The sequence below is a fragment of the Anopheles arabiensis genome, chromosome 2 (genome assembly GCF_016920715.1).
Source record: "Anopheles arabiensis isolate DONGOLA chromosome 2, AaraD3, whole genome shotgun sequence".
Classification (NCBI taxonomy): Eukaryota; Metazoa; Arthropoda; class Insecta; order Diptera; family Culicidae; genus Anopheles; species Anopheles arabiensis.
Window position 1 is genome coordinate 32,294,562 of NC_053517.1, and position 23,456 is coordinate 32,318,017.

General features: G+C 47.7%; 1 protein-coding gene across 7 annotated transcripts in view; it reads left to right on the forward strand.

Annotated features, from left to right (window-relative positions):
* LOC120893979 (protein capicua homolog) overlaps positions 1 to 23,456 on the forward strand; it is an 80,783-nt gene that overhangs the window by 24,253 nt on the left and 33,074 nt on the right. For 6 of the 7 annotated variants that reach the window (XM_040296252.1, XM_040296246.1, XM_040296251.1 and 3 more), the window contains exons 2-8: positions 8,151 to 9,750; positions 16,661 to 18,553; positions 19,166 to 19,880; positions 19,971 to 20,913; positions 20,991 to 21,102; positions 21,178 to 21,399; positions 21,500 to 21,621. In XM_040296252.1, coding sequence (XP_040152186.1) covers positions 17,022 to 18,553; positions 19,166 to 19,880; positions 19,971 to 20,913; positions 20,991 to 21,102; positions 21,178 to 21,399; positions 21,500 to 21,621 — 3,646 coding nt within the window. In that variant the 5' untranslated portion in view covers positions 8,151 to 9,750; positions 16,661 to 17,021. The remainder of the gene's footprint in view (positions 1 to 8,150; positions 9,751 to 16,660; positions 18,554 to 19,165; positions 19,881 to 19,970; positions 20,914 to 20,990; positions 21,103 to 21,177; positions 21,400 to 21,499; positions 21,622 to 23,456) is intronic. The other variant, XM_040296248.1, reaches the window with a different exon arrangement.

Here is a 23,456-nt window from a genome sequence, read left to right on the forward strand (position 1 = left end):
TAGGGACGTGTGACTCTCGCTGTACACGGAGACGCCTCTTCTTCGCGCGCGTCCGATGCAATCGCAGCTCCCTTGTCAGTCTCCGTCCGGCGAACGATGGCCACCGACAGGAGAAGAGAGGAAAGGGGTGGGGGGGGGAGGTGGTTTAAAAGCGAATAAACAGAAGCAAAAAAAAAGCGTTGGAAACGATCCATCTACTTTTAGTCTTGACCGTGGCAACTGTCGTTTTCGAAGTGTACGGGATGATGGGATGATGTTTAGAGGAGAGAGGGAAGAGGGAAAAGAAAGGCCACGACGAGCGAGTCAAACACAGCTGTCAAATCCACTACTCACCTACCATGAGCTACCGTAGGGAGAAGGGGAGGGGGTGGACGAGCAAGATAACAGACCAGCTGCAAGCGGCGAGATAACGACGACGAGACGCGCGATGATCATCGCCCGCGCTGCGGCAACTAACAAGCGTTACTTAAGCGTGTAACGTGGGCGCACACTCTAGCACACGAGTAGCGTGGACAGTAACACAGTCGCGCAAACAAAAAACGCGTCACCAGTACGCGGCGCGGCTCTCTCTGCTGTTTGCTGCTGCAGGCGGTAGCTCCCCGACATTTCAATCAGCCGACCATCATCATCCTTATCGATGTGTGTTTGATGGCGGTTGATATTTGATTAGTGGCGCGTTCGTCTCTTGCCCGCGGCTGTTGCTGATTGTGATTGTTGGCTCGCACTATCTATCGCATGGCCAATTATTGTCGGTAGACTTACTGGTGTGTAAGCCTCCGGTCCAACACAACGGATAGCGTTACACCGATACCACCGTGCATCGTACGAGTTGCTCGGAATGGCCATTGGTTCTAAATAGTTCACAGTGGTTCACTACTTGCACGTTGGGCGGACTTTTCAATGTTCTGCTCGTGTGTTTTGTTAGTTAGCACAGCAAATATTGACTAGTTGGGATTCATGAATCTTTCGTTGTGATTCATACATGTGAGTCTTCAGTGATGAGTGATACGAATCTTGAATCGAATCTTGAAAGATTTACGAATTTACAAGGGTTCATAAACCTCTAAAGATTCAAGAATCTTCAATGATTCATGAATCCTTTAAGATTTATAAATCTTTAAAAATTTATAAATAAATTATAGGGATTCATGAATCTTTAGAAACACGTAAGAGTTTCAAAATATTCTATTTGCGAGCTCCCATGGTACAGTGGTTAATTCGCATTAATTAACAACATGCCCGTCTTGGGTTCATGCCTCGCATGGACCGTCTCTGCGTAGCATAATAAACTATCCGACTGCCAAAAACTCTCGAAAGACTGTATAGAAGCCGACATGCCAAAGTTGTTTCGTCAATAAGAAGAATAATAAGATGTTGATGCTCTATGAATCTTTGGAGATTTATGAATCCCTAGAGATTCGTGAATCTTTCGAGATGTATTAATCTGTTGAGATTCATGAATCTTGCCAACCGACATTCAGATTTATTCAATAATTTCAAAGATTAACTCAGATTCATGAGTCTGAATCAGATTTACCCATCACTAACATATACCCTAGTTTTATCGGCCAATGCGATCGCTCAGAATTTAACTACTCTGTTGGACACCCAGATGGCGTCACCGTAATAATATTTATATAATTTGTCATTAATTTATTCAGTGCATTCAGTTAAATTCAAGTTCTGAGGAGATTAAAACAACAAAAGATCACAGTTAAAAGTGATTCTCAAACAATATTCTAAGCAATAATTGCGTTCATAATATATTTGTAACAAGGCAAATTAATTTCAATACGTGCACATAATGTAAAAGAAGAATAACGTACCTTTCTAAAGGTGTTTATACAATGTAGCCATCTATGTATAAACTACATAAATAGTTGCTTTAAGAATTAAATTAAAACAAAATGTCCTGAAACCATGAAATTGGCTAGACATCTTTAATACGAATAAAATCCTTTGACATTGTCAATCGATAGTAATTAAATATACCATCTTAAATTTGCCCCCCAACGCCCACCTACACCCCACTGTGTGGTGGCGTTGGTGTGTTTGCGCACACCACTTTAAACCCAACACAAAAAGCTATGTGTTCGAGTTGTGTTCTACAGCTACAACCCTAACCCTTCATCAGCGCACGGTTCGCAATGTGCGATCGTCTACAGCGCGCGTTCGTGTACCAGTGTGTTTGTTCTACCGAAATGTATCGCTGCTTGTGAATGGAAACACGTTACATTGATATCCGCCGCCACTGTGTGCGCCTTAGTGTAGTGTAAACGTTTCTGCCATCTCTCAGGAGCAGCGCTCGCCTCACCGCTCGGTATGGCCGCCACGTTCGTTTGCGAGACAGATGGCGCTGTTTACCGTGCGCTCGGTGACGCACGTGAGTGCTGCTTACTATGTGTGGTTCGAGGCGATGTCTCAACTGGTGAGTGTGGAAGAGTATGGCAAGAATTTGGGTGTTAAATTCAAAGGAGAATGGGCATTAGATTATGTGTTAAAAATACTAAACATGTAGCCATAATGCCATAACACTACAAAGCTGTCAAATTGTGATCAAATCGTCCCTTCCCGCGCTTTCAAGCTGCAATGTTATAAACATTGCCAACTGATGAACAAATTTATTGCAAAACGGACATTAGTTTGCTTTTATCACACAGTTATTTTTTACGTTTAAGCAGGACGCTCAACTCTCGTTTGCCGCCGACGACCACCCTCTGTTTGGTTTACGTCATCAGCTCAGTCGCTCTCTGGCTGGGCTGGCACGGGCCTGTGGTTTGTGCCAAAGCAAAACAGTAGCGTTAATGGAAAAGCTCTCGGCGGCAGCGGCGGTGTTGTGTTGTGTGTGTGTGTATACAAACGTGGCCGTGCTGCAACGGGGCCTCACTTTGTCCTTTATCTTAACCGTTGACATTGATGAGTTGACATTGAAACCAGCATAGCTTGCGCGCGCGTTATGTTGGTTTTTGATGCACCCCCCTCCTTACCATCACTGCCACGCTTTGCCGCCTTTTTGGTGGTGAATTTCACGAATTTGGTTTAGTGTAGTAACCTTTTGGGGGGCAACTACCGAAAACAACGCGCAGCAAGCATTTAGCGGCGGCATGTTGTGCCTCGCGTTTGCTAATTAACAACGTTGTCTCTTTAAAGAGCTGTGCCTGTGTGCGATGTTGTGCTGACTCCGTGTTTTACCTGACAGAGGTAACTACTGACACAAACCTAAACACACACACACGTGTCACCGAAGATTTTGTAGGCAAATGTTTTAGCCAAAAAAATAAAACGGTCAACATTTCCCGGTCACGTTTAAAGAGCGTCTCGGCTCTGCATACTTTCACAGCGTGAAGAAAGACGTCAGGACCCGCGGGTGCCATTTTTTTGTTGTATTTTCTCGGGTTGGCAGGCAATTTGCGTAATGATGTTAGGTAATGGTATTTACTATTAGCTTTGCTCTAGCACTGGCGTCTGTTCTACCCGAGAGAAACAATAAAACACACCGATATGTATTTTTAAAAGGGAAAATACCAACAAATCTTCTTTGTGTCGACTGAAATGAATCGTTTAGTAGTAGAGGTAGTAGTATACGGTTGAGTGCAGAAACCCGCTTTGCGTGCGCTACATTGATTCATCCTGCTCTGGCACTGCAGCACTGACTGATGGAAAAGGGGCATCTCAAACAAAAGAATGACACACAATAGTGTGGAGCGCCGTTGCGCAGTGAACGGGAAAGAAGTGCAATTAAATGAAACTGAGCCCCAACCGCCATTCCAAACGCGTAAGCCAGAGCTACAAGAACTCGGTCGCAATGGGACACATAAAGCGAGAGAGAGAAAGAACTGGCGCGCGAACGTCCAGATGTCGTATCGTGGTGTTCCGCCGTTGTTAGTCAACCATTTTACCGATCGCGAGAACTCAACCCTTCTGTCTTCCGCCGCCCACTTCTACCACTCCTCCACCCAGTGATATGACATCGCGATCATTTGCCATTTCTTTTGATCCGTTTGCTGTTCGATGGGGTTTGGTTTGTGTAAACTTTGCCAGTGGAAGTTTGTGTTGGCAGCGTAAACATGCCTCTACTCTTTGGGTTGTTTGTAGTGCATCCAACACTCGCAGTTGTCCAATAGAGTAGACGGTGCAAAAGAGTGTGCAATCACAAGAAGTAGAACAGCAAAACGTGGGAATGAAGAAACACAACAACAAAAAACAAACATGAAGAATGCATCACACTGCAATTGATGTTTTAACACACACATCGGTCGTGCATTAATGAGTAATAAAGTGTATTAATGTACCGTTTTCCTTTCTCTCTTTCTCACTCTATTTCCAGATCCAAATCACAGGAGGAACCAATTTTCACCCCGAGACAGTGAGCGACAGTCCAAGGGGGGTGGCTTACACTCGATGTGCAAGAAGAACAGGAATCACGATCCAAGGGCATCTTCTGCATTTCTGTCTCTCGATCGCGTTCGCTCTCTCTCCCTCCCTCTTGTTGTCTTGTAGTTGGCACCTACCCTGTGACGGCTTGTGTAGAGTAGCGTGCCAGCTGCTGCCGGTGTGTGCGGTGATGCTGATGTGTACATCCTAACGGGTTGACGGAAGGAATGCTCTCTTGATTAATTATTAGAGTGTCTCTGCGCGTGGTGGAAAAAAGGCCATCAGGAAATTGCATCGGTTGGGAATGGGAGGAAAATGAAGAACATTCGCCACCAAGCGCTGTGGGCTGGGCTGGCTGCCAAACGGCTACGGTGAGATGGTTGGGAGTAGCTCCTTCGAATGTTGTTATGCGCCGTGGCGATATTAATCCAACCTGACTCTTGATGAACATGTGTGTGTGTGTGTTGTGCTTAGACCCGGACAAGTCGTGTACATCAGCCCTTGCAAACATGATTAAAAAGAATAGAAGATAACGTGATGGTGCCAAAAGAGGCCGCATTTTTTTTTTTTTGCTTTAAACAAAAAATCCGTACCACTGAAGCAACTCGATTTCCATCTTCATTATTTTTGCACCCCTGCATCATAATGACCTGTTTTAGTTCGTATTATTTGCGCTAGTATACGAACCTAAATATTACCATCGCAGATTTGACTAGTGTTGGCCGTTCCGGTCCGAACCTAGTAAAAAAGTTCCGTTCTTTATGTAGGCCGTTCCGTTCCGATCCTTTATACAATATCGTTCCGTTCCGTTCATTCCGTTCCGTTCATTCCGTTCTTTCTGTTCATTCCGTTCCGTTCAATTCGTTCTTTCCGTTCACTCTGTTCCGTTCCGGTCTTTGCCGCTTCAATATTGTTAGCAAGGTGCTATCGTTCGTGCGTTCCATTCTTTGAAAAACCGGCTTTGTCCGGCTGTTGCTTGCTGCATGCAAGATAACTGTTCACTTTTTCTCGCACACAGTATGTGTTGGTTGTGCACTCTCCCATGCTCACAGGAATATTCATCGCAGTTCGTCGCGTATCGTTTATAAAAATCGTGATAAGCGAAGCCAAAAATGGTGTTGCATTTGGTATTATGGTGCAATTTGTAACATCTATTATACTTTTTGTTATAATTTAGCTTGTCTTAACTAGACAAATAACTATTATAAAATTTAAATTTGTACTCATATGGCAGAACGGGCTGAAAAAGATGTATTGTAATATGCGAGTAAGAACAACATAAAATAAAATGTATTTATTTTTTATGTCACGATATCCACTTGATCCTGGCACTCTGCATGATTCCAATATTTGACCATTCGATTCGATGCATTCTGTTCCATTCGACAACCGTTTGAGTGCCGTGATCTTGTAAACGATTTATGTGAAAAAAAAAACTATTTGTTTTAAATAGTAAGTGAAATTCAAATAATTAGTCAATCTCGTGATACAATCTTCAACTCGTACCACTCAATAACATCGGCATGGGTAAAAGCCTCGAATGGATCGTGCCCCCATACGCTGGGATGATTATCCTGCTATGGGCATTTAATAAGTTACTGACAGCCAAGCCTATTAGTGGTACGGGAAGGCTTTGACCGAAAATGGTCGTCGCATCTAAAAAGTTTAAAAAAAGCTACATAATAAATGCATGCTTTATATTAGCACAGCTGGTACAGCTTACTGTGCATAGGTTGAACCCATCTAGATTTGGTGTCAGATATGATTTCAGATTGAAGAAACGCCTTTTCATGTCCTGTAACAAGTAATAAAATCACCCCCCCCCCCCCTCCCTGGATGACAGTTTGGCTTCTAAGCTCTGGGTCGGTTCTTTTGCACCCCAGGCTCACGTTCCGTTCTTTTTGAAAAATGAACTAGTTCCGTTCCGTTCTTTTTTTTTTTAACGAAATTCCCAACACTAGATTTGACACACTAAGCGACGAACTTTTAATCGGATTTGATCTTAAACTTGATCGTTAACAAATGAAGCATTGGTCATGTGTGGATTTTCCCTTGTTTTTTGTGTAAATAGGAATCACGTAGACCTCAAACAAAGAAACTTGAATATGAATCTAGTATGATGCTTTATTTTTGCTACATCTGTTCCAACAATCTCACCAGAGCATCTCCGTCCGTGCCTTACCAATCTACCTTCCATCTGGCTTGCCTGTGCCTGTAATAGCTCACCCAATCCTCGAGGTAGGTTACGGCACAACATCAAAAAAGTGCTCCCCCCAGTGTTAACCAATCTGCGCACTACATTGTAATGTAAATCCAAACTTACATATTCAACAGAGCCTTTGTCCCTCCAGTGTTGATGTGACTCGTCCGTTCTAGTGTGACCCATCATCGGTTTCTCCATCGCTTTTCCCCCCTTAAAACATCGCACACACCACTGCACACACTTGGCGGATTTTTCCGCTGCCGTTTCTTTTTTCTTTCGCTCTCTCGCTCTCTCTCTCTCTCTTTCTCTATATCACTCCATATATATATACCGAGGTTGTTGTATCGCTGTTGGCGTTGGGGCCTGTGCGTTCTCTTTGTTGTACCATAATCCCACCTTGCACCCTTACCACCCCCTTCCGCTCGTTCGTGTCGATGTGTCTATGGTTTGGTACGGTTAAAATTCGCGATCGCCATCACGAATCTTGCTGCTCTCTGCAGCTGATGTCATCGTTCTTCCTCTTTGATTCACCCCATTCGCGCACACACACGCGCCCGAATTGCTTTGGAACGGCGTTGCAGCAGCATGCACGATAAAGGCAACAAAATACGCGCGCGCTCTCTCTCTGTGCCCTTTTCTGTGGTGCTTGCGGAGAATGTATGGGGAGAAAGGCAGACGAAGCAGCATAGAGCATCATCATCCCGTGAGCTGGGTGTATGGGAGCGTTCTGAAAACAAAAAAAAACCGCTGTTGCTTGATAGGGCAATTGAACGTTCGTCGCTTGCTGGGATTTAGTTTTCACTTGACAGGACAGACGGGAGACCGTATTAGTGATGTGATTTGTGGAGCGCACTCACGACTCCGATCTGACTCCGACTATTGTTGGTCCGTTTCCGTTGCCGGCAAAATCGGAACCACTAGTTCCACCCGGAGTCGGAGTCGTCCGGAGTCGTCCGGAATCGTGTGAAGTCGTACGTAGTCGTCTGGAGTCGTCCGGAATCGCATGGAGTTGGAGTCGTTTGAAGTCGTCTGAAATCGTCTGGAGTTGCCCGAAATCGCCCGGAGTCGGAGTGGTTTGAAGTCGTACAGAGTCGTTCGGAGACGGTGTCGACCGTAGTCCGGACGATTCCGGAGGACTCCGAGTGATTCTGGACGACTCCAAGCGACTCCGGACGACTCCGAGCGACTCCGGACGACTACCCTCGACTTCACACGACTTCACACGAATCCGGACGGCTCCAGACAATTCGGAAAGACTCCGGATAATGCTGGGCGGACCTCTATTAGCCGACTCCAGAATGTTTGCCAACTTTACCCATCACTAGACCGTATTATAGACTTCCCGTCTCTCGTACATCCTGTAGTAGGAGATAACCTTAGGAAGACAAGCATGCACAGCGTCGTCGTGTGTGTGAGAGAGAATTGTCGTTTGGGATTCAGATTGAGAGTTTAGTTTCGGCGACATGCCGTGAAAACTGCACGTGATGTATAAATGGTAGCATTATAGTAGTGAGTTACACTAAACATACTATATCCCTTTTTCCCCCGTTTGCTCGTTCCGTTCCTTCCACAGGCCGATGATGTTTACTACGTGAACTGTTGTTTGGTGGCTGTTTGATTATAAAGTGTACAGTGAAACGATGCGTGTGCATAAGTGTGTGTGTGTTTGTGTTTATGTATCGTGAGTTTGTAAATATAGTAGTAGTCCAGCAGAGCAGCAGCAGCAATCCACCAACACCCCCCTCTCCTCTATAGGCTGTTCTTCTCCGGTGCAATAGTGTGCAATTGTAAATACAAACGCGACTCTTCTTCTCCAACCAACAGTGCAATAGAGGTGACAGTTGTAATCGTGCCCAAGCAGCACTAAATGGTTCGATGCAGTGCTTGCGCGTGTGTGCGTTATCGCTCCTTGAAGTGTAGGAGTGCGTGTCACAGTGTATAAGTGCGGCCAGAGTGCGTGATGTGATTAGGTGCAACGGGGAGGTTTTTTTTGTTTCTTCATTAATAACAAAAAAAAATAAGATCAGTTCTTAAGTTATGTGACACACCTCGCGCACCTGTTTCCGCTTTGGCTTATTGTTTCGTTGCCAAGCGTGTGTGTATGTGTGGGGTGCGAGCGTTTTGTTGTGTATGCATCAGGTGAATGTGGTGTCGTCGCGTCGGTGCCGTTGTTGTGTGGTGTGGTCCACCGCTCGTGTGCAGCAGCAGTAGATGGAATCCGCCGCGTGCCCGTGTCTGCCCGCACGGTGAGACCATGGTCCCAGCAGCAGCAACAACAGCAACAACAACAATGGGCATCATCGTCCGGCGATGGACGCGGTGTGTCAAGCCGTAAAGCCCCCGCGCGTGAGTGTTGTGCGGGGTTGTCCGTTCGGCGGGTGTGTAGTGCAATGATACGATAATGGTATTGGTGCATGTCGCATCCTGCGCCACTACGCTACTTACCGTTTGCCGTTGCTGTGTAGGAGGCGCTCGCAGCGGGGCAGCGTCGACACCGAGCCCGAAACAACACAGAAAACCAACGGCCACAGCGAGCGCGGTGGCGTTGTGTTGATGTTGTTGTGTCCCAGCGGAGGAGGAGGAGGAAGGGGGTGTCCCCGGTTGGCGAGAAAGTGGGCCGACGACGTGTTTCCATCGCCAGTTTTTGCCCATGCAGTCGCCAAGACGGGGTTAGGAAGGAGGAAATGAATCAAACGGTCGTGCGTCGTGAATTTCTGTGTGTGTGTGCGTGTTTTGTGCATCGACAAACAAATCATTTTCACGCTTGATGTGTAGCGAAGTAGTAGCAGAGTGAAGCAAAGAAACAGCATCACAAACCCGCGAAAGTGGGGGAGGGGAAGGGCACGCACGCGAAACAATAATACCTTGGCTGCCGCCCCGCGCGCGCGCGCGCCTTTGTGAATCCTTGTGAAGTAGCTTGACAACAAACAAACAAACAAATAAACAAACGTAAAACCCGAACCACGACGCACAGTAGCGACAACTGCTGCAGTACACAGCGGGCGGCACATTACGACAACACCTTTGGGAAGTTTGCCGCAAGCTTTGACAAACACAGTCGCAAGGACGTGTGTTTAGTTCGGGAAGCAGCAGCGAGTCGCTAGGTGGCAGCTTAACCGTCAAATCTGTGCAGTGAAGCAACAAAGTACAACAGCAAGGATAGATACTGCAAGGTAAGTTATGAGTTATTCATAGCAAATTCAAATACATAAAAAGACACAAGAAAACGTTGAAGCAATAAGAGAAAAGGAACATTAGCCATTGGGAAATGGCCTGTGCCTATATTGTTAGGCATGTACAAACAAGTCTGTCGAACGATCGAGTAAAATGTACTAATTGTCGGTGTAGTGATTATTAAAACAGTCGGAGACTAACACATCCCCATAGTCCCGACTCTAAACCTTTGCCATTTTCCTTCGCATCTGTAGGTGTACGTGTGTGTGTGTGTCTTGGCACTGCTTATTCCGACGGGGCTCAGAACCGCATGGTTCTGTGGTGTTGTGTTGCCAAGCAAATGGACAGACACGCTGCTCTGGCCCCCCCAAACAGAGTGCACCCAGAGCCGAGCCACCAGAAGCGACAACAAAAACACGTCCACTCGAACCATCCTGCCCTACTATACCTACTACGGTCAGCGTTTCTTACGCAGGAGGGCGAAGCAATGAAACAGAGAGAAACAAAGATGAACAGAGAGCATGGCAGAAAGGGTTAATGAACGGTAAAAGGAGCGCGAGAGCGCGGGGGGCTCTTGTGGTGCCTGTGTAAACACAGTGCTGGCTATATTTACTTTAAATTTATATTTATAAATCCTCCACCGGAGAGATGTGCGAGAGAGCCCACCCATTTGTAGGTTCTCGGTGTGTTGCTGCTCTGGCCTCTAGGGAAACGGGGCGTTTTATGTTGCAGCAAGTGTGTCTGTGTGCCTGCTCTGATGGAAGCGTAAGGAACACACACACACCCTATCGTGTACACATTGGAGCTCCCCGGACGGGGATGGGGGCACAAGGTGCATCTTCGTCTGCTTAACGGTTAATGATGGTTGGGGCAGGTAGCATGGTGACCCTGCGACGACGGATCACGACAAGCCAAGGGGAGAGAGAATGAGGGAGCTGTGTAGAATGACATCGATTTCAGAGTCGATGGGCAAAGGGATGAAGATAATGTCTAATGCTCACGCCACAGAAAATGAGAAAAGAAAATGACCACAGCATAACAAAGCAACGCGCAGAAGCGCAGGTATCGCGGAGATCGGATCGCGATCCACATGCGCGCACTGCCTTAAGGAGGGCCCCCACATGCTCGATTGCAGCGAGGGAATAAGAGAAACAAAACGCGACAGCTAAAATGAGAAGATGAGCACAATATCAATTAATACGTATCATTGCACGAAAGGATGCTGACACCGTGTGGAGGCTGTTGCATGAACATTGCGTTCTTGTTGCACATTTTTGCACGTCTTTCCCTCCCAACAATCTGGGTTCACAAGTAGTGGAAAAAACCGGTACCGTTTTCCGAAAAAGGAGAAGCATTTGAAGAAATAAATAATGCACATGCAACGGGGGGCAATACTAAACTTGTTTATGGAGTTTGTATTTGCGCAGCACCGGCGAAGTATGCAATATGTAGGGACACTGCGCATGGTAACATGGGCATGGTTGATAATTAAAGACATTGTATTTTCGACGGAGTGTGCTATGTGAATGAGTTGTCATTATTAAGCACACATCTGGAGAACGAACTGCAATGAAAACGATTATAAAATATTGTATTCCCGATGATTGAAGCATCGCAGCACCAAATTGGGAAAGATGGACACTCTGTCATGGGGGGAAGCGAGAGACTGAAATATTTTTCTTTTTTATTTGCTATGTATGAATTTTTGGGACAATTTTTGGGCAAGGGACAATAAAGTTCCGTGTTGCAAGCATTGCCATTGGAAAGAAAGAAAATCCCAGTGAAAACAACAGAAATAAATTATGCTACTCTTTGCTCTACCGCTGATGAACCTATTTCCTGCCTCGACTTCGTCCGGAGCCGTCTGGAGTCGTCCGGAGTCGTTCGGAGTCGTTCGGAGTCGTTCGGAGTCGTTCGGAGTCGTTCGGAGTCGTTCGGAGTCGTTCGGAGTCGTCTGGTGTCTTCCAGAATCGGCTGTATCCATAACTGTCTGTAGACGGAATCGGAGAACGACTCCGAACGACTTCAGACAACTCCCGACGACTCCAGACGACTCCGGACGACTCCGGACGACTCCGGACGACTCGGGACGACTCGGGACGACTCCGACTCCGAACGACTCCGAGCGAATCCAGACAACTCCGGACGATTCCGACTCCGGGCGACTCTAAACGACTCCAAACGACTCCGGACGACTCCGAACGACTCCGGACGACTTCGAACGACTCCGGGCGACTCCAGACGACTCCGGACGACTCCAGGCGACTTCCGACGACTACGTCCCCGGGCGGAACTAGCGATTCGGATTTTGCCGGAGTCGGAATCGGACTAACAATAGTCGGAGTCGGATCAGAGTCGTGGGTGCGCTCCATACAGCACATCGCTAGTATGTATTATTATCACACGCTATTATACCCTAACTGTTGCTGGCCATTTTCCAGCAGTGAATCTCTGCTCAGGTTTGTAATATGCACGCAATCGCAACAGCCGTGTTGGTGGTGTGTTTCGTTATCATGTGTTGCACGTTTAGTGTAATAGAACAATGTATACCAAACACGAACCTTGTCAAAATTGAAATTGTTTATTAAAATGCGTAAAGATGTGGTTTACTTTCCCTTTTTAAATAAATGAGCACCTTTTATAAAACAATTGCCACTCGTTCAATGAATTCTGTCCCATTCAAACTGCCTTTGGTGTTCTTGATGGTTTTGCGCCGTTCGCTGCTGGCATTCACTCTCTCCTGCACCGCCATAACCACCCAACCTAAACCCTCCGTAAGCTTCACTTTTATCATCGCTTGATATAAAAGTTACGGTTTTCTATGACCTTGGCACATGTGTGTGTGTGTGCGCGTGGTGTAGAATGTGTGCTGAAAATATCGCACATACCGTTACGACGTGTCATTCCATCCCTGCATCCAGCCCATTTTTATGCCCACGATGCTGAAGCAAGGAAAAAGAATATCAAAGCTTTGTTTCATTGTGCCAACGGCGATAGGACGGGGCCCACGTTTTCTAATGCGTAAATTAAAGCTCTCTCGCTCATGTATTGAGCGGCCATAGAAGTGGTTTATTACACTTGGAAGCTTACAAAAGAGAGGGCAAAGTGCGTCAATCTTACCCACACACACTCACACACGCGCGTTATCAAGCCAAAATCCTTCTAGGCATTTGCTGTGCGTAAGAAGCGTTACCGTCCGATCACCTTCCTTGCTGTCTACCGTCAAGCTTTTGGTTCCAATGGCTAAATGCGGCACAAAAGCTCTGTTTGATCCCCATGCAGTAGTGCCTTCTACCTCTTTAGGGGAGGGAGGTTTTTGCGATAAATCCTTTTTCGATTGCGTTCGGATGCTTGTGCTTCCCGGCCATAAATAGAGTATTTAGCTTTTTGTAATAACACCCAACACGTTGGCGATGTGTGTTGTTGTGTGGAGTCGAACGTATCAACCACCCAACGAGGAACTTTCGTGGAAGGAATAAAGAAGCTCGATTGCTTTTAACGATCTTCCCACACACACAAACACCCAGGGGAGTGAAGGGAGATTAAAATGTAATATCCTCCCGTGCAACGATAGAACGGTCGTGACCCTAGCCTGTGCCAAGCGAAAGCTATGTTGGCCAACATTTGTAATATACACCCATTGTTAAAAACCACTCCACTTGGCTCCTAACAATTGCATCCAGGCGTCATTTTTGTTCAGTTAGAAAGGGGGAAATTCCTCTCATTATCACGCCAGCGACGAACATTGTCTTTCGTGACAAGATTTCAATCGGCAAACTTATGCTATTGATGTCAGTGTTACTTACTTACTTATCCGGTGTCGGTGTTTGCAATAAAAATATGTTTGCAAACACATTCCATAGCATACACGATTCTCTTATATCATACGGCGAGACAGTTTGGGAAGGAAACAAAAAATAGTACACAAGTAGAAGGGTTTCTTCCATAAGAGATCATGGGAGATGATTGCTGGGCGGTCTCGTGGTACAACTCGAACGACTCAATAACATGCCCGTCATGGGTTCAATCCTAGAATGGACCGTCCCCCCGTAGCAAGGATTGACTATCCGGCTGCGTGGTAATGAATTAAGTCTCGAAAGCCTGTTGGTATAAGGCCGGCATGTCCGCGTAAGACGTTACGCCAAATAGAAGAAGAAGGGAGATGATTGTTAAGATGACAAAACGTGCCCAAAACGAGACTTACTTACTTACTTATCCGGCGCTACAAACAACCAAAACGAGACTACAAGCTTAAATATTTGAGTGCAATAAAGGAGCAGATTGGTAATGTATCGAGATATACAACAAATTCTTGATTTTCGTACTGTGAGCAAGAATAGATTTTAGAGAGCCCGAACTTTACGTACGAATCTTTTAGAATAAAAAACTGGTGACAATGTACCATTTTAAGTTAGTCGTACTTGCTTACCTATTTTGAGGCTTTCGTTTATTATCCTGTGCCTTCTTTCGCCAATCTATTTCTACCTGTCCTTACGGTGACCGTCTTGACCCCATGTTGCCTTGCCTCTCTGTTGTTGTGGAAAACTCAGATGGATTTTTAGGTATAGGTCTTGATGTGTATAACATGGCCAGCCCACAGCGTTTCTTTGTGGTGACTGCTCCAATCTCCCTCTACACATATGGGACCGAAAGTCCTTCTTAGCATCTTCCTCTCCAACGCGGCTAAGAAGATTTCGTCGGTTCTATAACCCGTGATAGGTGAAATCATGACTTCAAAAGTGCGTTCACCTGTGCGTTTTGTCTATGTAGGTCGGGATTTGTTAGTAGGATTGCTGATGGTCCTCTACTGCCTGTGCTTGATCCCAATGAGGTCTATTCCATCAGCGTATTCCAAGATCTAGGATGACTAAAGATGTTTCCCGAAAGGTTTACCCTCGCGTCCCGGATAGCCCTATCTAGCGCCAGATTGAACAGAATAAAGACGAGTCTTACTTTACTAACTTATCCGGCGTTACAACCGCTTTGCGGTCTTGGCCTGCCTCAGGTGTGTCCGAAACCGCTCACGGTCTCGCGCCTTCGTCTGCCAGTCCGTTATCCCGGCCTTAATGGCGGACGCATCCACGCCATCTTGTCACCTCAATTTGGGCCTACCATGCCTCCTCTGTCCTTGTGGAAGGCCTAAAAGACTTTACGGGCTGGGTCGTCCGTTTCCATGCGTACAACATGACCAGCCCACGGGAGCCTGGCGAGCTTGATACGCTGCACGACAGTAAGATCGCCGTACAGCTCGTATAGCTCGTTGTTATAATCGTTATAATCGTTATAATCGGAGTGATCCGGAGTGATCCGGAGTGATCCGGAGTGAACCGGAGTGATCCGGAGTGATCCGGAGTGATCCGGAGTTATCCGGAGTAATCCGGAGTAATCCGGAGTGATCCGGAGTGATCCGGACTCGGAGTCGATGAGTCCGAGAGTTTTCCCGTCGGATCAATCCGACTCCGGAAAAAAATTGTACTTACCCATCACTGTTGCAGTCCAACCTATCTCCCTTCTTGTATATGGGGTAGATGATGCCGAGATTCCAATCACAGGGCATCCCACACCTCAGTAACAATTTGATGAATCTCGTTTCCGTTTCGTAACTTCCTGTTGCTTTCCGTAGTCTTATTATCCATGAGACTGGGTGACTGGCCCTGCGCTCCATCTTTACGGGAAAGACGAGTCTATCCCGTAAACTTTGGCAGAAAAACTCTAGATGATAGCTGAGAGTTTTCTATCAATCTTCACTTGAGAAGTACCCTTGGGTCATAATCATTCAAGCCAGCTGTATCAGTTTGGTCGGGATTTTAAAAGCACTCATTGCGACATACACTTCTCGGGACGTGGAACTGAATGTTGTTGGAATAGTTTATAGAGGCTTTGGCTCCAACGGAGTTCTTTCGCCTCTACTGTGACACTGAAGCAACCGGTCAGAAGTTATTCAGTAGTCAACTATTTTCAGTCCCAATTGACGTTTGGTGCGCATAAACATTACTGTTTCACAGTAAAATGTTGTAGTACTACATACTACCATTCCCCTTTCGAATGGGCTGTTAACATCGATCAGCTTCCTCCTTTACACATCAATATACCCATTAATGCCCTCTAGTTTTTTTTTAATCACCATTGTATTCCACACCTTCCTCCACACAAATGACCCGGATCATGAGAGGGGGAACCAGGCTAGCAATGTTGCCAACAACCAGAAGACGCGCAATGAATGCATAGGCAGTGAAAATCTCGCACCTATTTGCATATCTCACACGAAGCCTCCCTCAATCATATTCCGACACCGGCGGATGTCACTAATCACTGCCGATCGTTTAGCGCGCGATCGTGCTGTGCGGAGGAGAATTGAATTTACATTTACACTCCACCACACCCCACCCACGGCGAATGATGATCGAAAGTAAAACCTCCTCGCATTGCGGTGTGCAAAACCGTTCGGCTTATTTCCCGGACAAGTGGCCGCTACTATCGCGCTACAATCGTTATCGAGTGGTTGCATTCGGTGCAATCTATTTCCAGCCCACAATCAGTCGTGGGAAGTAGCAACGCGCATCGCCCCAGTGCTCGATCGATACGCGATGCTGTCTGGTTGTGAAAATCTCGCACTTAGAAAGACGCCGCCCTCGAGGTGCTTTAATTGCCGCTGGCTCTTGAGCCCCGGGGCACTACTGGCATTCCAGTGCGTTTCGTTTGTCGGTGTGCCTACCGCATAATGTACGATTTCTCCCGGCGCCCATTGAGTTCTCTCTATTGCTATCCGGCTTTGACACTCCGGTCGATCACGGCTGAACCATGGGGAACTCTCTTTATAGTTGGTTAAAAATAGTTTCTGTAAAGCAGTTTGTGGGGTAGTAGATTGATGAGCATACTCTAATATTTTTTTTTTCTTTTTCTTTTTAGACAATTCGGAACATTGATATACTCCGAAAAACGATATTTGTAGAACGAGACAGACGAAAAGTACTGACATCCAGTACACGGAACCGTCGACAAAATTGCACCGTGATCATAATCGCTTTCACAATGGCGGACACTGGTAAAAGGATGACAGTGTTGTCCATATAGTGTAGAAGTCGCCATAAAGCTAATCGAGCGCCTAAAGAAAACAGGTTGCGCCACCAGAAGATAGGAGAAGCGAACACAAAAGCAGCATTTAAAAAAAAAAGCAGAAAATAGCATATATACAAACATTAGCCATAGGAGCGAAAGTGCCAAGCCTTGATGCGGCCCGTTCTGCCCAACCTGCACAGCTGGGGCAAGCATGATACCGCAAAAACAACCGCCGCCAGCATCATCATCAGCATCATCGTCGTCCTCATCGCCATCGCACTGTCAACAGTCCGTGAATGCTAGTGTCACCGTGGCCCACAGCAACAGCTCCAGCATGACAACGACCGTCGTCGCCGTTAGCACCGGTCCCGGAACGGCAGCGACGGTCGGTCCATCCTCCGGGACAACGACGACGGTAGCAGCGGCGTCGTCGGCCGCGTCCGAGAAACCCGTCACCCAGAATGCGACACCACGGCAGCACCCGAAAAAGCGCAAGTTCGATCTTGCCGAGCTGGAGGAAATGGAATCACATCGGCCGGTACCGCCGCCCCCGCTGCCAGTTCCACCGGCCGCCACGCCCGCACTGTCGCCTCCGGGCGGGTCCAACGGAGCGAAACAAGCGACAACACAGCCGATGGACACCGGAGGAGGAGGAGGAGGAGAGGATGATAGAGAGGCCGGGAATCGTGGTGTGCTGTACGAGCAGTCTGCTGTCGCATCGCCACACGCATCTTCTACCGGAAACATCGCGGTATTTAAGAACGGCGAGCCAGAGGAAAACGGAAGCTTTGGTGCGTACCATCATCAGCAACAGCAGCAGCATCACCACCACCACTATGGTGCTACCAATGGTAGTTTTGGTAGGGAAGGTGACAGCCCTGGCAACCATCATGCCACCGACGTACGGACAGGCAACAGCATTTCCACGTATGATGCGCCTGTGCACCATTCGGACCGATCGCACCGTGAGCCGGTGGACAGTCGGGAGCGGATCGTGATGAACTCGGTTAGCCACCGGTCGCAGCCAAGCAGCAGTCCCAGTCAGGGCCCGCAACCAGCAAGTTCACCCGCAAGCAACGGTGCCACGGTGGTACACAACGCACACCAGCACCACCGTGGCAGTCCGGGCGCAATGATCAATCTCACCTCCGTCCCGACCACTGCAACGCTGCTAACGATGGTACCGGCCGGTGGGAAGGCTCACCAGCTGCAGCAGCAGCAGCGTTCGTCGCTCTATCCGCATCAGCTTCACCAGCACCAGCAGCTTGCGTCGGGGCGGCAGAGCCCGGGCATGATGATCGCTGCCAGTAGTAGCATAAGCAGTAACACTAACAGCAGTACCAGTAGCATTAATAAGTGTAGCAGTAGCAACAACGGTGCCACCTTGACCTCTTCCCCCTCTCCCTCCTCCTCCTCCTCCTCGTCCACCATCGCCACGATGAATCGATCTCAGAGCTATACCATTTCCACGATCACGCTGCAGCCGCAGCCGACCGCGTCGACGGCAGCGTCACCGTCACCCGGTGCCATCGAATCATCTAGCCAGCTGCATCAGCAGCAGCAACAGCATCCAGCGATCGGACACAATCGGCAGATACTGCTTGCGGTCGATCCTGCCACAATAAGGCACCATCAGCAGCAGCAGCAGCAGCAGCAACAAATTTTACGATTGCAGCCTTCGTCCGCCACACCGGAGGCGTATTACGTGAGCAGTAAGAAGCTGCACACGATGCCATCGTACGGGTAAGTTTAAGCGACAGACGGCGCAAAAAAGTGTTGCATTAAATAGGGAAGTTCCATACATCGAAGGCGAACCTCTCTCTATCTCTCTCCGATGCACGTTTCTTGTCTTGCACGTGGTTTGCGCACCGCCAAACCACGATTGGAATTGCTAACTCAGGAGTAGAATATAGAATTTGGTCGTAAACAAAAAAATACTATCATGTAACGGAAACGCAATTGGTTCAAATAGAACCTCACAAACTTGCCTCGTTCATTGCATTCGTAGTTTTCGCGATTCACGCCCTACCGCTCCAGATTCGATGGTTCCTTTTTTGCAATGATGATTGTCTGAATACAAACATTACGGTACAGACCTTCGTTAAAAACATTCGGCGTGCTAATTTGAATACTATACGCCTTGAGCGGGATGGATCCGCGGGGTACTTATCGTCTGCTCGCTGTTTTCTCAAACACCGACGTAGTAGAGAGCGACCCGGCCCAATCTCATACATAAACAAAACAAACTGCTCCAACTGCCGGCTCTGCTATCCATACAATTAGAATTTTCTAGTGCGTCTTGGTGTGTTACCCGATTGCTAATCTCATGTGTTCTTCGTTCGCCCTATTTCACAGCTCACCGGGAAGCTACAAACCTTCCCCGACGCCGCCATCGGCCGTTAGCAGCGGGAATGCCACATCGACACCGTCGCCCGTCCATCACCACTCGGGCCCGACGTCGTTCTCCATGCCGCAGCAGCATCACTACCAACATCAACAGCCGGGTCAGCATTCCCAGCAGCAGCAGCAGCAGCAACAACAGCAGTTCCGCCAACAGTCACCACCGGCACCTCCTCCATCGTCCTCGTCCAGCACCACCGCTCAGCTGGAGCCAGTTCAGCTTTCGGCGGCCAGCGGGCAGCAGCAACAGCAGCAGTACAGCACTGCCCCCGTTGCACCCGCTTCCCCACTGATCGACCTCAGCGAATGGATCAATCATCGGGTGCTGGCCCGCCGGAAAGACGTGTACGACTCGGGCCGCATACGGGCGACGGCCGCCCCAGGGACCGTGGTCATTGGGTTTGACGCGCCTGAAGGCAGCCATCAAACGTACGAAGGTGTGCTGGACGATGTGCACCGCCAGCAGGATATCATCGACGACGTGTGCCCGGCGCTGGCCGATCTGCAGCCGGGTGTGAGGGTGTGCGTTAGGGCTACCTGTGTCCATCCGCATCCCGTGACGTCCAACGGGGGGGACGTGTTTGTCGAGGGCATTGTGAAGGAAGTGCACGGCAACAAGAAGCAGTTTTCGGTGCAGATTGCGGGCGGCTCGATCGCAGACAAGCAGGAGGTACGGGGGTGTACACTCAAAATCAAAACACACTTTCGTTACCGAACAATGTTCTAATTGTATTCCTTTCATGTATCCATTTTTCCACAGTTACGAATAGTGAAACGGGTTGATATGCGCCTCCTGAAACCGCCCTGGTGGGACGAGCTGGAAGATGCGCTGGACAGCTATAGCGGTGGCCACACGGTGTCGGCAGTAGATTGTGGCTCGAGCCGGCGTAACACACTCGATCATCATCATCATCGTTCCCATGAGGGAGATAGTAGCACCGGAAAGTTACAACAGCAGCAGCCACCCGCCATAGTAAGCTACGTCCTAGCAACGTCGACCAACAGCGAACATCATCTACACGGCAGTGGTGCCGGAACAGCAGGACAGCAACAGCCCGCCGGCACTGCCGCCACCATCATCTACACAAGTGGGGCACCGTACAAAAACAGCATCAGCATAACGCAGGGTCGTGGTGTGGCCAGTGCCGGCCTACGGTACGATCCATCGCTGGGCGCAGCAGCGGCAGCAGCAGCCGGAACGAGCGATCAACAGCAGCTAAAGCAGCAGCTCCATGTGCCATTGCAATTGCAGCATGTTCTACCATCAGCAGGAGCAGGATCGGGTGAAGAGCAACAGCACCATTACCGCAGCGCTGCCACCTCACCATTCCAGTCCGTGCAGCTCACGATCGGCAGCGCTGCTACGGATCATCGTGATCGGGATGGGGTGGAGACCGCACACTACACCACTGCTGCTGGTGCTGGTGCTCACGCGCGCTCTCATTCGCTGCATCACGTGTCGCATCCGGTGCAGGTCGGGATGTCTCCAGCGCCGGCCCACAGCAGCAGTAGCAGCAGCAACAGCAACACGATCGGCAGTGGAGCTTCGTCAGCATCAGTGTCGGGTGGTGGTGTCGCTGGTGGTGGTCCTCCCAGCAGCTCAGTATTAAGGACGCTCAGTCCGGACGATCTGCGCATCGCGAACCGCAGTTACGACAACGAGAGTGACGACGAAGTGCGCAGCAGTTTTCCCATGGAAGGAGGTACCGACGTCGTTTTTATGCCTTTGATTTCCCCAACTCATACATAGTTCACCTCTCACCCACTATTTCACTTGCAGAAGCGGAAAAATACTCAGGTAGCAGCAAGCGAAGCAGTATGCAAAGCCGTGGAAGTACCTCAAGCTTACTGGACCAACGAAGTACACCTCGATCTCAACCTGCAACCCCAAGGTACTTGTTGTGGCGGTATTGCCACGTCACGTGTTTAGTTAAGGTATTGTAATTCATTCGATTGTTGTCATTCAGATCTCAAGCGGCCACACCGCACCGGTTCAAGAAGGGCGACGTCGTTTCCACGCCCACCGGCATACGGAAGAAGTTTAACGGCAAGCAGTGGCGCAGGCTGTGCTCGAACGAAACCTGTTCGAAGGAATCTCAACGACGAGGCTACTGCTCGCGGCATCTCAGCCAGAAGGGTAGCAATGCGCTCCGGTCGTCCACCAGCTCGGTGACGAATCATTTCAACAGGTAATGGCTGCTGTTGAAAGCTTGAAAAAAGGAGCTATATGGGTCGTTTGGCGATGAGTTAAAATTGATACTCAACTCTTTCCTGTTTCGTTCCTTACAGTAGTCGATCGAGCAGCAAAACACAGCTAGACGAGGAAACATCTAGAGATTCGGAAACTTCACCCCATTACCGTGTGGCGGGACGGTTCGATCAGGACGAAACGGATGCGGCCAATATGCTGGGTAAGTTGAAATACTGTTTTCCGCGTCAGATACCAATGGCAATAGCAAATATATGAAATCAGTTGGAAAACATCCAACTAGCGGCGAATACTGATGTTCTTACTGGAAACTCACATGGCAAGCAGTGTAATGTACAGTCATTATCCGATATACGCTATCGTACGGGACCGAGCGCAATAGCGTATCTCGAGTTTTCGCGTATAGCGGATTCCTATGGAAAAAGAGTTTATAGTACCGGTTCGAGGGTTGAAAAATATCGCCAAAGAGTTTTGCATTCTAGATTTTTGTTATAAAACAGGTATCTTTTGCACAAATTTAGCGCAAAATGCATTAAGAACATTAAGGAAATTCAAAAAGAGCATAAAATATTTCAAAAAATCAAAATATTTGCAAAAAACACATGGAGCTGTCAAATTTAGAGGAATCGCGTACTGCGAATTCACGTATATCGAGTATCGCGTACTGCGGATAATTGCTGTATCAGCACTTGATTATTTTAATGGGATTTTTTATTGTAAAAGAAAAAAATAAGTAGATACTTTTACCGCGTATGTGGAATTTCGCGGTTTTCTAGTGTTTTTTTTTTTTCGTCTGTAACTTATAGTTAAAATGTAATGAATAATTTTGGCTGAAGTAAGTGGCCTTAGTCACTACATTAATTATTTCATTTTCTTTTTTGAATGAATTCAAGAATTTGCGTTTACAGGGTCTTTCCAGGATTCTCATAGTTGTGGGACTTTGCCTTGACTCTTTCTTATCGGAAATGAACTTCATTTGATGGAAAGTGGACTAAGGCACCCTTTTTGGATAGACTCCTTGTAAATTCCTATTTCATTTGTTTCACGCAACAAGGAGTAAATAAAGTGTCCCACTGCTATGAGAACTCGTGGTAAACCCTGTAACGACTGATGTGTCAAATCAATGCAATTTTTGCTCAGAGAACTGTCAAATATAGACACCCGCATATTTCGGGAACCACCTGTTATATACTTTAAAAAAAATCAAACCGAGTTCAAATGTTTTACTTGACGATCCCTGACAAACTGCTTCGAAATTGACCAGGGCAGTTTCTTGGAACGGAAAGCATCATATCATTGAAGAACAGTGTCCCTGCGGTGATGATAGGCGAAAATACCTCGTTCTGCGTGATTTACAACCGAAATTAAATTTCAACACATTTTTCAGAACTGAAATAAAACACTCCATTCACTGCACAAGATTCACGTTCTTAGAAGAGGAGAAAAAAAGCACACTCAAAAGTTCAGTGATTAGTTCAGGTGATCGTAATTAATCGCCTTCGCTGGAAAATACATCCGCCACCAATATACACAACCACGAGCACGAATAACGCGAATGAAGTGGTAGCCTTTCCGTCCGCAAGGCGCGCCTATCCGTTCTCGCACTGGGCGTTTGCGCAACACCAACACACACGCACACGCAGCCAGTCGGACGAACGCTGATCGTTGAATAAACAATCAGTCAAAACGGACAATGGGCTCGAGATTGTGTGGGTGTGTGTGTGTGTGTGTAAATTGTCGTCCACTAGTAGACGCATGCAGGCGCACGGGCGCAAATTTCCAAGAAGGACTTTATTGGCATTTACACACCCGTTGAGCACGGGAGTACACGAGAGAGAAAGAAAGTTTAGTCAAATCGGTACGCCCGCCGGCAGGAATAGTTTTCAAGTGAAAGTCATCCAGCTTCCTTTCGGGCGTTTTGTGTCGTTGTGAAGGCGTAATTCTAAAAATATCTGTATGCTTAAATTAGTCGCTCTAGGCGCGGTTGTGCTGCTAATGTTGGTTGCGAAAGTTTCAGTGCGAAAAGTATGAACTTTA